Source organism: Suillus clintonianus, assembly GCF_016758775.1.
Source record: "Suillus clintonianus strain FC179 chromosome Unknown DEU56scaffold_28, whole genome shotgun sequence".
Lineage (NCBI taxonomy): Eukaryota > Fungi > Basidiomycota > Agaricomycetes > Boletales > Suillaceae > Suillus > Suillus clintonianus.
In genome coordinates, this window is record NW_024539252.1 from 326,886 (window position 1) to 343,632 (window position 16,747).

The following is a 16,747-nucleotide window of genomic DNA, read 5'->3' on the forward strand; positions in this document are numbered from 1 at the left end:
CTCATCAATGTGCCATATATAACGGGCATTTCGTCGTCCTTTCATCCTTCAGTCCTTCCGATCTCTCCTCACTTCTCTCACCCCCGCCTCCTACTCCACTTTCTTTTTCCAAGTCGTTCTTTAATCATCTTTTGCTGGAGCTTCTTGCTCGTATACTTGCGGACTGCGTGCCTCCTCCCCAAGTACTCCCCATTCGTCCACCATGGCATGCCCAGCCGTTCTTTCCATGTCCCTCACTCTTAGCCCGCCCACCGCCCCACACCAGCACACGTGCCCGACTGTCGCCGTTACTTGTTTCACGGCAGTTCCTCCGCATTGGTACTCCTATATATTATCAAATCCTCCACCTTCCAACGGCAACCCACGCTGCCCGCGTACTCGAGACACTCGTCGCCCAGCCAGTCCTTGTTAGTGCCGTTTGTTGTGTTGTGCTGGGCTGCGTATCGCTGGAGGGCGCCTATGTACTCCGAGTGTGTGAGATGATCCCTCATTTGTAGCATCAGTCACTTACTGATATGTGATATTCGCAGGAGTCCGTTCACTACGCACTTAAAATCAGTTCAACACCAGTCACTAGGTCTTTGGCTGAGGCTCTGCGCCATGCCCCCAATTTACGCAGTCTTAAAGCGCAACTGCCGGCGATTTGGAGTGACTTGTTCCTTACCATCTCCCAAAACCCGACTCTCGAACAAATTGCATCGTATGCAGATGGCGTAGATGGGATCTTGCATACAACTATGTACATGATGGAGGCTAAGAAGCACACGCGCTTGAGCGAACTGATTAAGGCTGGAACGTGAGTGCTCTCACACTTGGGAGTCTCGTCCTGTACCCAGTTAAAACCTTTATCTGCAGGTCCTTCATCCGAACGAGGGCTCATACAACTGCTGCTGCAGTGCCGAGTTCACCGTCAACCAGGCCCCCGACTCCACTGAGCGCCAGCAGAGTGAAGGAGGTGGCTGCTGAGCTTATGACACCTGGGCTGAGCCAGAACGTGCCCCTGCCTGTGGCGGCAAGCTTGTATGTATATTAATCGCTCCCTATCGCATCTTTCGCATCGGGTATCTTGTCTCACATGCATCCTCCTCCATCTTACGAAGGCGCGGGTTACGTAGTGTCGTAAAAATCATTTTGTATTTTGTTAGTTGAACCACCCGCAATCCAATTCTGAGAGCTCCAACGTGATTTCTATAGTTTGAATTTTACCGGTTGCATTGAAACTAGCGCTGCGTGTCGAAATTCTCTTGAAATAAAAATAAATTATTGGAAGACACCTGAGCGCTTGGAATTGTATTTCGATGCCTTGCAAGGCATGTCATCTTGGAATTTTAGCACTGCCTTGGAAGGCAGCCACAAGACCAAATGGGTCACTGCCAACCGGCTTGTGGCAATTTCGGGTGTTCTTACAAGTCAATCGTAATGCTGCCGGCAAATTGCAGCCTTTCAACCTATTTTAAGGAATGGCAACCCAAATTATGTATTTCCGACACACGCCATGGCAAATACTGGTATCCCGTCAGGATAAAGTCATGTCAGCGTGTGTCTGGAAGTCTGAGGACATCGTTCACCGTCAAATGGTGGAGGCACTGTTCTTTCAAACTCGGTACCACTCAACCTCCAGGTGAGGTTGGCGAGGGAGATATAGTTGATGCTCTCTATGGAGATCGTAAACGTCGCCGCATGATCCGGGTGTGTAACTCTTGTGGGTATATGTCAGACTTTAACATATTCAAAAACCATAGCTCGGGAAATGGACTCACGCTCACGAAGTTCCCCAGCATGAGGATGTCATTGCAAACTTTAGGAATATACCCTACAGCATTAATATCGACGAAGCATTGGCTCCTCACACTCAACTCCTTACAGATATTCTTGAGCAGCCGGATCCTGTGAAAATGCGCGACACAGTCCCAGTTCTTGGATATCTCGCTGACCTGTCAGAGAAATCAGGTCGTAGGCACACTACAGTCCCGTATTGCGGTGATCTGTCACTCACGGACTGTGCTCATATTGCAAACTGGATTTACCGAAATGTCCCTGGTGCAGCTGAACGAATTATCAATTGGCTAAACTGTGCTACATATGCACATGCTTGCACTATCGTAGTTTCGAAGCGCAAGAAAAACTTACTCCAGGAGCCAGCCGAAAATATCCTCATTGAACGTCGCTCGTCAGGACCTGGCATGGACTCAGTTCCTACTCCGGAAGAGCGAGAAAACGCGATTCTCCAGGCTGCCTGGCTTGACCTCCAACTCAGCTATGATCTGACCTCGATGGACATAGACGTTGACTTGGAGTGTCTTGGCATACTTGAACAGCGGATGTTCGAGCTCTCGTTGGCTGCAGGAGCTGCAGGAAATGAACAATGGGGCAAAGATGCTGGTGCACACCAAGAGCGATGGAATCCCTATGAGGGCCTCCCTGAGCACTGGAATCATGGCGACCGAGATTCATACGCACCGGAATTTGAAGGAGAAGTAGACGTGCGTCATCATCGCTTTTCATCGCGGATCCATCAGGAAAAACCTCCCCAGGGAATTACCCATATATCCACAACATTACATTGTTTTACTCGACTTTACATTGTTTTGCTCGACTTTACATTGTTTTGCTTAACTTTACTCAGTTTTTTTCAGTTATCACCATGTAAAACTACATGTTCACGATGCGTGTCCTATCCTACATTGAAGTAAGTGTACATGTCTTTGAAAACGTTCAAAAGAAATGAGGGGCATGCATCGAGAACATCTAAACTCGTCCACTCCGCAGGAACAGCTCCTCCCCACTTAGGCAATAAGTGAGCACTTCGACAAATTAAAGATATGGGCACAATTGACACTTGGCGTTCGCCATCGCGAACCACCCGCCTGACCTTATACAACCCAGACTGTGGATCTGGTAAAGCGCTGAAGGTCGAAAACCACTCGACATAGGCGAGATGCTGAGGTGGAGGGTTCTGAGGGTCGAAATACCGGTTTAATAATGTTTGTGGCAAAGTGAAGACTGCGCGAACCTGCGCGACACGCAAATCTAACAATTATTCTATATCAGCAAAGGATCCAGCGGACTCGAGAAGGTGTCACCTTGTATAGATGCGGGAGGCGCATCAGGATTGCGCACCTGTATAAGGCATACATCAAAGCGAGCGGCTTTGACGACACGACCTTTGCTGTTCTTCACTGCTGGCTGAGCATGTATGGAGTCGAGAGTTTCGGTCGCGTGTATCTTATCGTTCCAGAATTTGATTCGGTGGAAGACAGGTACGGAGTCGCAGGGCAAATGAATGTTCACTGCGCGATCCTCAATTTGTTGGAAGGACAGTCCCGGGTGATTGTATTGGACAATAAATCTTGCCAACGCCGGAATAAAATGAGTGGCGCCATGTGAAGATAAAGAAGTGATTTCTCGAAATGGAACCAACTTGCGTGATGGGTGACGAGTCATCTTGATGCGAAAGAGGCATGCGAGGTCTGGAGGTTGCCAGCGTTCAGCAGGAGAAACCGCGATGACATTTTCTGTGTTGGTCGTGCTCAAATTGTGGCGCCATAGGACAAAATTTGCGTGCTGCAAGACCTTCTCCTTGCGTTCAAGCCACTTCGTCATCTGCCAAAATTCGTCTTTGTGATTGGTGGCGGCGTAAGCGTCTTTTGCGAAGTCGATATGAAGCCTCTCAGTGGCCTCCGTGTTGAAGTTGTCCGTCGTGCCGAACAATTTGATTAATTCAGCGTAGTGCTGAAGAAAGTGGAGCTTCGGTATATTGAAGTTGTTGCGGACGCCAAGGTCTTCAAAGACACCTTTATTTGCATGGAATTCATCCAGCGCTGTTTCAAGTGCATCAATTGATGAATCGGAGTGAACAGGGAATTGAGCAAGGTAAAGGAAATCTAGAAGGGATCGAGTTGCGCGCACTAGTCTTGCCGGAGAAGCATTTCCTGGCAGCCGCACATCAATGACGAGGCCAAGTAAGAAGCGTGACATCTGCTTGTGCTCTGTACCGCTGACTCGGCTCAATGTTGTGATCCCTTTCTGGAAAGCGTGCATAGAATGATTGGGCGGAAGGCGGCGAACTCGCGCATCTATCTCTGCAGCCCCAACAACCTCAGTAACCCAGCTGATCATGTGCTTCATTACTCCTTGGTAAAGTTGATGCAAAATGTCAGGCGTTATAGATTGGAAGATATTGAGGTACGGAAGATCTTCCCAGAACGGATGCTGAAGTGGTTTAATTCGAACGCCGTTACAGGCTTGGGTATATTGCGGGGATCCAAGAAGTTCGAGTACGTCCAAAATTGCGTCAAGATCGCGTAGTTCATGTTGAGAGGGGTGTTCGCCAAGCTCATTGCGGGGACAAGTGCAGATGGGACAGTCTCCGTTCATCGTCCCAGTGACGAGACATTGCTCGGGGTAATCCCCAATAAAGGCCGCAAAGATTGGATGACAGCGTCGCATGATGCTGTCACCACTCATCATCACAATGCCATCCATACCGGCTAACTTCAATGGCTGGACAATGCGTGACATGCACGCATGGAAGAGATTTGCCAAGGTACGACGTCGTGATGCTTTGTTAGCAATTTGCGTGAGACGTGTTGTTGGCAGATATGCAAGGAGAATTTGACCTCGGCGGGAGGGTTTGCGGCGGATGCACTTCGGTAAATTGCCAATTGTAAGATAAACGGGATAAGCAGTTTTATTTCGGAATAGAGTGATCTGTGTCTTGTCGGATGAGATGATGATGGGAATTATCGTGGCCCCTGCTTTTGTTTGTTCCAAGACTTCCTACAGTTAAACATGAGCCAGCAACTGAGTACAATAGACATAGAACACGTACTTGGGTCGCCCACCACCATTCACCTGTACACATGTCGTGATACAGACGTTGAGTCTTGTCTGCATCCACGTAATGTCTCTCTGGTGCGAAAGAGAGGTATTGTGCATGCTCGGGGTCACCGTACAGAGCTCGAACACATTCCAGTATATCTCGCGAGAATAGGTCATACATTTCACCAGCTACGCAGGCTTCATGATGAGTGAAAGCGGGTCGACGTGATGGAATTTTGGTATCGATAATCTTGTTGAGTTCGACTGAGTTCTTGTAAGACAGACCGAGTGCTTCGTGGACCTGATATAATGTCGGACGTGAGCTTCCATGTCAAAATGCTAAATAAATTTATTATACATACACCTTCGATTGCTAGGAGATCAGTGAATGCAGTCGATCCCAGACCTCGTACTTTCGCCCAGTGCGCAACTTCCCAGTCCATCTGAGAATTAAATGGAGCCCAGGGATTTTCGACACTTCCCTCCACAGCAGCTGAGTAATTCATGTAGTCGGATCTCTTCATTTGAGGTATATTGTCCAACGGAGCCCCAGCTTCGCCTCCAAAATATTCAATAGTGACCGGAGGAGAATCTGACGGCAGCGATGCTGCATCTCGTAGTGGCTCCCGATCGACACCTTCAATATCCTCATTGTCACTCTCCAGGACGTTCTCATCTTCCTCCACCACACTCGCATGATGGTGAACATCAATATGGACCGGTTCTTCACCATTTGCGAAGGGAAAATCTTCTTCTCCATAGTCGTCACCGAAATAGTCCCCACCAAATGGCTGAGGATCTGATAGGACATCTGAATCAGGTGTTGATTGTGTGGACCTACTATGGCCACGGGGTGCGTTTCTGCGTATAGGTCGATGTACCAAACTATTGAGGCTGTCACGCTCATGTTGACAGCGTGGATCAGAGGACTTGTGGAGGTGTTGAAGGTAGGATCCTCTTCGAGGGAAATATTCATGGCAGCCTGCGCATTGAAACACCATAGTGGTTGCACTAAGAAATAGCGTACAGAGAAAAATGCTAACTGAAAAGGAAAGGGCTGAGGAAACATTACGGCCAACAAGGTTTCAACAGACCTACAAGGTTCAACAAACCCTGGTCGGTTCTTGAACTTGCCAACTAGCCTGTCGCATTTTTGCCTTTCTTCTTGTAACGCCCACGCCCACCTCCATCAACGTTCACTTGGACCTGCCCACCCCCACCTCTGTCAACGTTCACTTGGAGCCCACCTCCATCGACGTTCACTTGGACCAAGATGGCTGTACGAAAGCAGTCAAAAACTGCTACCGAACAGTCGAGGGAGACCCGCAAGGCCAGAATGCGAGCCCAGCTTGAAAATGTCTCTGTTGCAGATACAGCTGATAATATGGAGTTAGATGAGCCCGGTGCAGGACGACGTGAGGGCATATGATGTATACCTTTTCTGATTAATACTGATGAAAAGTTTTAACAGCGGCTCGTGCAGCAAAAACTGCGGCGCTAACGAGGGCTGGTCAGTACCAATTCACACTAGCGGCAACAAGATATATACTCAGATGTTCCCAGATCGCCCTATGAAACACAAACGAGTTAGAAAAGAGCCAGCCAACATGGAAGAACCAACCAGTACAGTACAAGCACCAGCATCATTGCCAAAGGCCAAGCGCAAACACGCTAATAGTGTGGTAGAAGGTCAGAGCAGAACTTAGAGCTGTGATTCTGTTTACCTTCAAGTTTGAACATAGTCCGGAAAGCATTGAACACGAGCAAAGTTCAACCATCAGAGGCGCTGCATCAGCGTGAAGTCAAGAAGGTCAAGTTAACGCCTAAGCTTAGTGAGCCCAATCAGTAATCCCACGAAACAATAACAACTCAAAATGGATAGGCAGGACTTACCCCGCACCAAATCCACTTCAAGTCTCCAGTAACAAGCGCGGCAATCCCAAGGTCAAGGATGGTACTGCTGAATCAGATCTTGGAGACTTTGATGAAGATGGCGAAGACCGTGATGAACAAGATAGCCTAGTAGATGCTGAGGATGAGGACGAAGAATTTGCAGATCTCACTGTTGAAAATTTTGGTGACGAAGTTTGTGACGAGTATCACTTGTAGCATGGGCTTAGATTACTAATCTGGGGTCCTGCACAGGGAGTGCAATGGACCCAGAAGAGTACAACAAACCAAGTCGACGCAGCGCTTGACGACGAGTCAGAGGATGATGTTTACTGGCAGCACAAGTCGAAGATTACCACACGAGAGAAGAAACTCCAGGATGAGGTCAGCTATCCAAAGGTCACTGACATGCGCACTCACTGTTTTTTGTTGTCTACTAGATGCCACACTTCGCCGATGACACAGAGCAGAAGCCTCTTACTGTGCTCGCAGTCAATTCAGGTGCCTCAGATACTGCGAGCCTCAACGGAACTACCGGTGTGTGGTTGACAGACACGGATCTACAGGTGACCGTTCGCGGGAATGTTCCATTCATCTCCATCAAACTACAGTCAGAGAAGGTCTGCAAGGTTGTTCGTGGAAGCTATGAACGAGGACAACGCATGTTTGCATTCGGCCTGGAGGACGATGTTGATCTTACCATTGACAATGTCTTCGCAATGACCACTGCATTCGCAACTCGCGGTACCGAGACACTGGCCTATGAAGCTCTCGTCGAGTCAGCTGATCATGAAGGTTATACCGGGGACAATGACATGGCTGAACGCCTTCTTAGTGACTCGTGGGCTCAGTATGCCAAGCCGCTCATAGATTATGTGAGTTCTGTCAGTGTATAAATGTATTTTTTCAGATTCATGACTGCACTTCAGACTACACGCCGCATTCACCTCTGCCGCAATCAGTTTAAGAAGGCAGTTGGTGTAGTTGTCACAAGCGTTCTCAATCTTGCGACAAATTCTGCAGCTCAGAACTCATCGCTCTTAGAAGACATCAACTATATCTACCCTTGGTCAGCGAAGGTATGGTGTGTGTGTGTGGCGTCTGCACAACCTCAATTAATTTCTTTCTTTCAGAAAAACAAGTACGAAACCTCGAAGCCATTCCAGGCCGAAGTGATCAAAGAGGGTGTTCGAGCCGGCTTCTTCGTTGCCAACCAATACAACGATCTTGGCATCAAATTCTCTTACCTACTTTCGTCTTCACTCTCCACAGCTCCCGATGAGTTGGAGGTTGTCAACCACATGATAGCCAGTGTTGCTACCGCAGTTTGTAAAGTCCATTATTTGTTACTGCCTCGGCTGACACGTACAATCTTAGGTCGAAGCTTGTATCCTGGACTTTAACGTCGGAAAGACCAGCGAATTCGTCGGCCCGAGTCACGACAACACGTTCAAAGCACACATGCTGCTCCTCCTCACTATGAAACAGAAGAAGCCACTTGAGTATCACAAGCTAACTCATGGCATCTATCGTGCTGTCGTGTACGCACTTTTTGGATATTTTAATCCAATCCCAACTAATCTCTTTCCGTTATAGTGGCATGCGCAGTATTGGGTCTGCCCGACTTTCGAAAGAGCAAATAATCGCACAGGTTGACTGGGACAACATGGGTGGCGAGTCCGATTAGGTTTATTTAATTCATCAGTTTCTTCCTATCTACTACACTCGTTAACTGGCCGCACATTTCTCTACGATCGTTACCATATCATATATCGAGTCGATGACAATATAATGTTTTTTTGTTTACGTCGGTGTGATTTTCGATGGTCGTGAATTGCGCAGTGTGAATACTACAAACATTTCGCGTTTTTTCGCGTTTTTTCGCGTTTTCCTCCACTTTACCGTGACGGTGTCGACGGGGGACTGCAGTTTACTAAGTAAATGTCAGTAATGTGAGATATTGTGATAAAACATGGTAAAACATGATAAAACATAATAAAACATAGCAATTCACACAATTTTCGCGTAATTTCCGCGTAATTTCCAGGTATTACACAGGGGAGGTTTTTCCTGATGCAACGGGCAAGTCAACCACAGGCCGCTCCCAAACCCGCTCCCAAACCCGCTCCCGAAGCCACTCCAAAAGCCACTCCAAAAAGGACCCAATCAGCGCTGATGAAAGCTTTGATGGAGTTATGGGACGACGTAGTCCGCCCGGTGGTAGACAATCTGGGCGGATTTGCACCACTAGGTTCCCGGATATGGTGGTGCCCGACGGGTGCCTTCAATTTCTTGCCGTTGCACGCTGCTGGCGCGTACAGACAAGGTGGACAGTTGCTTTCGAACCTCTATATCTCTTCATACACGCCATCGCTGACCGCGCTGATCAGGGCTCGCAAAAGCCATGACAAGTCCCTGTCAGTGCCTTTTGCTGCCATCGGTCAGAATCACCCAGCTGGTCATTCATTCACTTTGGATTGTGTGGAGCCTGAGCTAGAATTGGTGCGGAGTCTTTTGCCCCCTCCCCCGACTGTTGCCTTCACCAAGATAACGAGCGATGACGCAACAAAATCGAGAGCATTGCGTGCTTTGCGAGACAATACTTGGCTCCATTTTTCACGTCACGGGACACAGAACTTTGACGAACCCTTCAAGTCAGCCTTTCTTATGCGCGACCAACCGCTTTCACTCCTCGATATCGCACAAACGGATCTCTCCAAGCATGAATTTACCTTTCTTTCTGCCTGTGAAACCGCAGTTGGGGATGCCAATACTCCTGACGAAGTCATACACCTGGCGGCTAGCCTACAATTCGCTGGAGTACAGAGTGTAGTTGGGACATTATGGGAGGTAAATGATAGTACGGTGCAGCGCTTAGTCAAGGCATTCTACAAGAACTTGTGTGGGGATGGCAAAATGAATTCCAAGCGGGCTGCCCGAGCGCTGCACCAGGCGGTCCAGTCGTTGGCCGGTGACGAGGATATGCCCTTGGACCAACGCATAGTGTTCATGCATATTGGTATATGATCAATTTCGTGCGTCCCCACCTTGTTAATTCGAGTGTTTTTGAGACCCTGACGACTTCGCTTGTAGCATCCAGCCGTGGCTGCCCGTAGCATGTTGCCAACAACATGATTTTTTTTCTTCTTTCGCTATTTCAGACTTTTGGATTGTATAAGTACCTCCAGGATCCCCGATTTTTACACCCATAATTCCGACTTGTATTCTCCAACCTGTTGCCTCAGAACCAAACGTGATCGCTTATAATGTGCAATGGTGATAGGTGCAGTTGTACCATTGGTTCATGTAGGTGCCACCTAGGGTATCTCCTGGCTGGAAAGGGAATGGTGTTCGAATTCGGGTCTAGCTTGTCGTCTTATCTGAAGGGCAGAATCTCGCGAAGTCGTGAAACACAACATTGTAGAACTTGTATAATTTTTATTTTATGACATGCTCTTTCTTGTCCTTATTGTGGACTTGTGTAGTCGAACAACATACTACGAGCCCTCAATCGTGACGGCCAAAAGTCGAGAATGCGAGGATCAGCACCGGTGAAAGTGCCGGGTTCAGGATTCTGCAAGACTGCGTCAACGCATCCTCAAACCTGACATGGTTCGAGTGGTTTGAGGTATCAAAGTTGGGGATCTCTCTACATCAACACCACCTCTTTGTGATGGTTGCGGAGGACGTGCAGAATGTTGCATGCCCGGTACATGCAAACATATTGTGCTCATTCAAGTTAACGTCCTTTTGAAGAACGAGCTTGCCGAATATTTGTATGAAAAACTCGATTGGGGCATTTTATGAGGAGTTCGTCTAGTACAAGCTGTGGCCAGTAGAGTGTCACGGAATTCGTGCAGTTTCCTACTTACCTCAATAGATCATCGAGATTTGAGTGAAAACGAGGATCAGTCCGTCAGCTTGTGTACCGAGTGGGATTTATTTATCTCACTGAAAGGCATTCTATGACTATCTGTAGCTGAAAGATTTCATTAAGTCACATAAGCCTGTGACCAGCGCTGCTTCTGGAGACGTGGCTTGCGCCACCCAGGCCCCTCTGACCGAAAGTTCGGTCACCATGCATCTCCGAGTCTGCCAGTGTAAACGGCAGGGGTGGCTGATGAATATGATGGTCAAGGACTGGCGTCGGGGGTCGTGATGTTAGGACTTAAGGTATACTTATCTCGTATACTGCCCACGATTAGAATGTCTAGGATGGAAAATTGCAGAATGAATTCGAAGCGGGCTTTTGATGGTTGGTTGTTGAACGTAAATCGACTGCCGGGCTCGGCTAAGAGCCTGCCGTCCGTCCGGACCGTCCCCGCGTGTTTCAATCCTTCAAGTTCAAGTTCAGTTGTTCACGCGTTCACGCGCACATGCAACCACATCCTCTGGAAAATTTGAAAGAAAAACATAGCTAATGTTCCGTGTCATGTAGCCTTGAATTCTCTCACTGGGAGCATTCAAGTATGCGATGAATCTCAGTGTCCAGTCAGCTCAGGCTAGCAATAACTTACACTGGTGCTGGGCTCGCGTCTGTCCTTTGCTCGGTGTTCTCTTACTAGGTCCTCGGTAACATGGTTGACGAATGACCAGCAGGAGCAGTCGTCTTGCGGACCGTGACCAGGGTACGGTGGACATCACATGCCATGTCATGATGCTCATTCCGGGCCCCAGGTCATACCGTCTCTAAGGCTACAGCTTGACCGACACTCGCATTTATAATGTGCTCCTCATTCTGCGTAAAATTGCATGACACCTCACGTCGTCTCTAACTTGCAGGATGATGTTCGCGAGGACGCTACTCTCATTATCTGCTCCTCTCGCGTATGCTGCCATTGCAGGCGCATGGTCAACATTTGTTGTCCCACACACCGAAGATGCAGATGACACGCCTGCTCTGATGTCCGCATTGTCTGACTACAAGTCTGACGCGTCAATTGTGTTCCAGGCTAACACGACTTACAATGTGTGGTCTCCGATCACGTTCTCGTCTCTCACGAATGTCGAGGTGGTAATTAGCGGAAATTTGTCGTATCCTACGAGCATCGAGACTGTGCAAGGGTACGTTGCTGCCGCTGTGAGTGCTAATCAATTCCTTTATATGCATGTAGCATCTGACATGAAGAATTACAGAACTACCCTGGTGCATGGTACGGGTAACTAACATGTTTTAAGATCTCGTCCCTCACAATTCCATCAGGATCTCGTTTACGGGAAATAATGTCACGCTCCGCGGCAATACTGACCCTGACTGGGGTTGGGTTGATGGACATGGCCAACAGGTAAGAGTCCTGTGCTCTGGTTCGTTTTGGGTTATGCTAGAATGATTTGTTCAGTGGTGGGATATTGGACAACAGACAAACCGACCTCACGGTTGGCTGTTTAAAGATGTTACAAATGGGGTCATCAGGGATATGAAGATATACAAGGTCTAGGTCGAATCATTCTCCTTCAAGGACTTCTTGACTGAATTTCAATCGTATTCTGCAGCCTGTCGCATGGAATTTTGCCACCACAGGATCGAACAATGTGCATATCTTCAACAATACCATCCTGGCCGGTTCTGATACAAACGTGAGTTCGACAATGCGTCGATACTGCAGTACCCTTTATTTGACACTTGTGATCAGTCGTTTCCATTTAATACGTACGTCACTGAGTTCTTGATGTACTTGAGCTTAGCTGAACCATATACAGGGATGGATTTTCAGCTGGAGGCACCAATTTGCTTTTCGAAAATAACTACGTCGTAAACGGTGATGACTGCTTAGCCGTTGCCAACGGCGCCAAGAACATCATATGGAGGTTCGCCAGGTTTCGCTAAGCCAACGAGTGAGCTAAAACCACAGCGGGCCTTAGAGACAGCTACTGCGAGGGATCGCACGGTCTGTCAGTTGGTTCACTCGGCGCGAATGGTCAAGTGGCATCTGTCGAGAACGTACTATTCGAGAACACAATTATGGCAGGTGTTCTGGTCAATTAGGCTTCCTTGACTGACACTTGACCTTATCATCCAGAACCGCACTCTTTATGCTGCTCGTTTCAAGAGCTGGACTGGCGGAAACGGTGCTGCTATCAAGTTTGTGTTCTTGACGTTTTCGATGAATTGTGCACTGACGATTTGCTGTTTAGTATAACGTGGAAAGATATTACATTCATTGATGTGATGTTTCCGATTTACGTGACTCAAAAGTATGTCTGTGTCTTCCCGTGTGCTCCTTTAATAACCTTGTTATGTTCCTTAAAGCTACTGGGACCAAAGTGTAAACTCAATGTCGCATGTATAAACATATCCCTTCTGACTGAACGTACAATAGGACGGCCCGCCTCCGAGCTCCACGTCCGTCAATGAGACTCACATTGAAAACTTCCTGTTCGAAAACTTTAACGGCGTAATTAACGAGTGCGTCATATTTTTCTTCTGTCATTTCTTCACCCTTACAAATTCCCTAGTACGCCCGGATACGTGGAAGGCTCATGTATCACTGACCCTTGCTGGTATTTACCTCTTTTCTTTTCCGAAGCATTCACTGACAAATTGCCAGGTACTACGTGTCTGGTGCAACAGGCAAGGAAGTCGTCATCTTCGATTTGTATCCTGGCACTGGTCCGTCTCCTCATTTCATTGCATTTTCCCTTCCCTTCTGACTCAAGTTGTCACAGCGACAAACATCGTCGCGAAGGACCTCGTTGCCCAAACACTTACTGGTGCCCCTGTTGCTGTAATGTGCAATTCCTCCACGGTACGCGTTGCTTATGAGTGAGTGGTCAAGCGGGTATGCTGACAGCCCACACAGATCTCCAGTGATGTTGGATTTGTGTGCTCGGATGGTCCATATCTCCCCACGCAGGCTGGCTTGTAACGTGCTATGCGCATGAATTCTTTATACTTGGGATCCAGTCGAAATACTTTTGGATTCATTGACTCACTTCGCAGTCAGCTTCACTATCCAGTGCCATGCGCAGTGTGGTAACCACCGAGAGCTGAACAGACTTTACGTTAGCGTGTGAGAACCATTACAACTCGTGAGCAATCCCTGTGAAATGTCATTGTACATCAATCAACGCGAGCCAAATAATCACCGACAACTGAGGGTCAACAACACCAAGCAGTTGACCTGCTTCCGCGAGCTCCATCAATGGTACTGTGGTAGAAGCACATGCATTACACATCGCTTTACAACAATTTTATCTACCGAAACTGTGGGACGCAGCCCATTCAGTCCAATATATAATATCAAAAACGAAGGGGAAAATGGCTGATAAGGGTTGAGGGCGTTCAATCGTACACACTACGCGCAAGGGGCTTATCATATAGGAATCACAGACAGACGACAAAGCGATGGAGACATGATGGTGGAACAGTCGTGGCAATTTAAGACCTCTCGCCTCTCAGACGGCGGGCAAGGGCAAGGTCTTTGGGCTGGATAGTCACACCTGGTCAATTGAACTGAGTCAGCATCGTGGAGCGCGGGAGCGACAGCGCATGACTCACGCTTGGCGTGGATGGCAGCCAAGTTAGTGTCCTCGAAGAGTGACACGAGGTAGGCCTCAGCGGCCTCCTGCAAAGCCATGACAGCCGAGGATTGGAAACGCAAGTCAGTCTGGTGAGAGATGATTTTGTTAGCCACCTCAAATGCCTCCAGGCAGTGTCATGGGGCATACCTTGAAGTCCTGCGCGATTTCACGAACGAGCCTCTGGAAGGGGAGCTTTCTGATCAAAAGCTCGGTAGACTTTTGGTACCTCCTGATTTCACGGAGGGCAACGGTACCAGGGCGGAAACGATGGGGCTTCTTCACACCACCAGTGGCGGCCTGTGGCATAAATCACGGTATTGAGCACCAAAGACGCGAAATGATTAAAAAACAAAGACATACGGCAGCGGCGGTCTTCCTAGCGGCCTTGGTTGCGAGTTGCTTACGAGGGGCCTTGCCTAGAAGACGGAAATGGTGTCACAATGTGAGTGAGAACGAGAACCGATAAGGTCGTACCTCCAGTGGACTTGCGAGCGGTTTGCTGGATTAAGGGTGAGTATAACGTATTGTAGATGAGTGTTCTGCAATCACACCTTGGTACGGGCCATTAAGATGATTTAGTCAGGGGATGAAAAGTGTTGGATGACGGCAAAACGACGGGTGATGGAGGTTGCGGACGAAGACCCGAGCAAAGGGAAGGTCGTTTGTTGAATGGCGTCTGCGCCATTCCCACGCCTCTCAGCTTTTTAAATTCCGCCGGGAACCTTGTACGCACTGACCGCACCTGCCATCGACGGAGCAAGCCTCAAGGTGTGTACTTGAAACCTTTGATCTTCCGCTGCATGCACAGCAATAACGCACGTTACCTCCTGGAAGTGCAAGCAGTGCTTCACTGCTTCTAGTCACCAAGCCGCTCCTTCAGATCATCTTTTCAACTTGGTCGTTCTGCGATCCCTGGAAAAGGGGATGCATCGTTTGTCAATTCCAAGTACGTAGTACATATACCTATCAATTTATTATTATCGGTGAAATGATCTTCGGGCCCCTAGTATATAAGCTCTCCAGTCTTTTGATGGGCTTCGCAGAAGTAAGATCCGGGCAGCATTAAAGAACGCCCGAATAATCCTTGAACCTTGTTCACAGGCGGAATGACGGACCTCCCCCTCCCAGTAAGATGGCCAGCTTCCTGTGTCTTGTATTTAATTTTCCACCTGACAACTCACACGAGGCAGGCGATATTTTCTTGTATCACATCGGTCATTGGCAAGTATTCGACGATGACCTTGGTCTATATGTGTTCCAGGCCCGCGCTTGAGGACCCCTTTCTGATTCATCCCACCCACGAATGCTACCCACTGCACCGGATTTCTTTCCCTCCCCTGCTGTTCCTTGTGTCAATTTGTTGGTTTTGCAAACAGTAAGTTTCACTCCGATGCTACGGTCCGACATTTTCCATAGGCATGCGAGAATTCCTGGCTTGACGAATTATGTCTTCCGTCCAAGCCGTGGCCGAGTAAGCACGCTCTCTATTTTCCGCGCGGGTCAAACGGCAATCCGAGTCGTATCACCGCAAGATAAAAAATCATCCTCACATATACTTTCATCCGACCATTACTCGATCTCGACGGATATCCTCGTCAGGGGAGAAATGTCTTCGCTCTGATGTTAGTTAATACTTTCGTAAAGTCGCTTAATATTCAGGGCACAGTCACATGTATCGACTACATGATATGTATTATACAATTGAGGGTATCGATTCCAGTGTGTAAACGGCCGAAGGTATAGATGTATGATCAAAATCCTCCTAAACAGCTATCGTAGTCTAGAGAAGGCACCGCGAACGCTGCATGGTCACCATTCAAATGACCTGTCCCCTTTCTACGCATGCTTCTCTTCTTCCTCTGCTTTTCCTTCGCCTGCGAAGGATGTTGCAATAATGAAAACGGGGTATCAATCTCATCTTGTGTATGTCGTGTAAATGGTATCATTGAGTCCGCAGACGTGAAACGGACAGATATTCGGCTTATCATAGTGTCAGGCGGTGGCGTCACCAACCTGTCAGGTTCATCCGATGCTGACGACATGTCAGGGGTAAGTAGAGGAGAGCGCGGTATATAATATGTGTGACCTGATGGCTCCGGGGCGCACGCCTCATAGGCACGAGGGTGGAAATAGCCTCCCTTTATCTCGGCCGTTTGATATGGTTGACTATCATCGCTGTAGACGAATTCCCGCTCATGGCGCCCAGGCAGCGCGCATTGATTGGGAGCAACTGAGACAGGCGACCGGTCATACGTAGCCGACGAGTGGGCAGCATATGTGGAAGTAAGCGTTGGCGTTGGCGGAAAGTGAACGCGGCGCGGTGGGGGAGACGTCGAATGTACGGAAAACAGAAACGCATCCTGACGTTGTGGACATTGTTTTAGGATCGGTCTCGGCGACATGTGGCCCAAGGTGATATGTGTAATTGGGTATAGAACGGACTTCAAGAAGAGCCCAGAGGCTCAGGGCAGCAGGACTCGGAGAGGAAACGAAAGTCGATGATCTGTGAGTGCAT

The 16,747-nt window shown here is 48.4% G+C and overlaps 7 protein-coding genes across 7 annotated transcripts; 4 read left to right on the forward strand and 3 right to left on the reverse strand.

Moving 5' to 3' along the window:
- Positions 1-1,638: 1,638 nt before the first annotated feature.
- DEU56DRAFT_716445 (uncharacterized protein) lies at positions 1,639-2,444 on the forward strand (the record flags this gene model as incomplete). The annotated part of the gene is made up of 3 exons (XM_041347595.1): positions 1,639-1,689; positions 1,743-2,163; positions 2,215-2,444. Coding segments are annotated over 3 exons (702 nt in total), but the record flags the coding sequence as incomplete, so codon positions are not given.
- A 230-nt stretch (positions 2,445-2,674) lies between these two features.
- DEU56DRAFT_735234 (uncharacterized protein) lies at positions 2,675-5,327 on the reverse strand (the record flags this gene model as incomplete). The annotated part of the gene is made up of 4 exons (XM_041348439.1): positions 2,675-3,030; positions 3,084-4,779; positions 4,832-5,122; positions 5,184-5,327. 4 exons carry the CDS (start codon positions 5,325-5,327, stop codon positions 2,675-2,677), a joined length of 2,487 nt encoding a protein of 828 aa, XP_041209431.1.
- A 767-nt stretch (positions 5,328-6,094) lies between these two features.
- DEU56DRAFT_911865 (uncharacterized protein) lies at positions 6,095-8,398 on the forward strand (the record flags this gene model as incomplete). Its single annotated transcript, XM_041357330.1, has 11 exons — positions 6,095-6,236; positions 6,293-6,331; positions 6,385-6,510; positions 6,564-6,653; positions 6,704-6,906; positions 6,967-7,095; positions 7,152-7,586; positions 7,641-7,790; positions 7,845-8,036; positions 8,089-8,252; positions 8,308-8,398. 11 exons carry the CDS (start codon positions 6,095-6,097, stop codon positions 8,396-8,398), a joined length of 1,761 nt encoding a protein of 586 aa, XP_041209432.1.
- A 357-nt stretch (positions 8,399-8,755) lies between these two features.
- On the forward strand, positions 8,756-9,887 carry DEU56DRAFT_296166 (CHAT domain-containing protein). Its single transcript, XM_041345530.1, has 2 exons — positions 8,756-9,746; positions 9,805-9,887. The coding sequence occupies exon 1, from the start codon at positions 8,785-8,787 to the stop codon at positions 9,736-9,738; it is 954 nt and encodes a 317-aa protein (XP_041209433.1). The 5' UTR covers positions 8,756-8,784; the 3' UTR covers positions 9,739-9,746; positions 9,805-9,887.
- Positions 9,888-11,442: 1,555 nt separating this feature from the next.
- Positions 11,443-13,668, forward strand: DEU56DRAFT_296247 (pectin lyase-like protein). The gene is made up of 16 exons (XM_041345532.1): positions 11,443-11,791; positions 11,848-11,864; positions 11,915-11,996; positions 12,051-12,143; positions 12,205-12,288; positions 12,345-12,361; positions 12,412-12,519; positions 12,574-12,676; positions 12,732-12,793; positions 12,847-12,906; positions 12,962-12,977; positions 13,032-13,117; positions 13,168-13,212; positions 13,260-13,321; positions 13,378-13,457; positions 13,512-13,668. The coding sequence occupies exons 1-16, from the start codon at positions 11,495-11,497 to the stop codon at positions 13,575-13,577; spliced, it is 1,278 nt and encodes a 425-aa protein (XP_041209434.1). The 5' UTR covers positions 11,443-11,494; the 3' UTR covers positions 13,578-13,668.
- A 115-nt stretch (positions 13,669-13,783) lies between these two features.
- Positions 13,784-14,924, reverse strand: DEU56DRAFT_296199 (histone-fold-containing protein). The gene is made up of 6 exons (XM_041345531.1): positions 14,784-14,924; positions 14,707-14,731; positions 14,593-14,648; positions 14,380-14,529; positions 14,210-14,318; positions 13,784-14,151 (listed from the first exon to the last, which is right to left on the reverse strand). The coding sequence occupies exons 1-6, from the start codon at positions 14,796-14,798 to the stop codon at positions 14,090-14,092; spliced, it is 417 nt and encodes a 138-aa protein (XP_041209435.1). The 5' UTR covers positions 14,799-14,924; the 3' UTR covers positions 13,784-14,089.
- A 1,059-nt stretch (positions 14,925-15,983) lies between these two features.
- Positions 15,984-16,634, reverse strand: DEU56DRAFT_886103 (uncharacterized protein; the record flags this gene model as incomplete). Its single annotated transcript, XM_041356197.1, has 1 exon — positions 15,984-16,634. One exon carries the CDS (start codon positions 16,632-16,634, stop codon positions 15,984-15,986), a length of 651 nt encoding a protein of 216 aa, XP_041209436.1.
- Between the last annotated feature and the right edge of the window lie 113 nt (positions 16,635-16,747).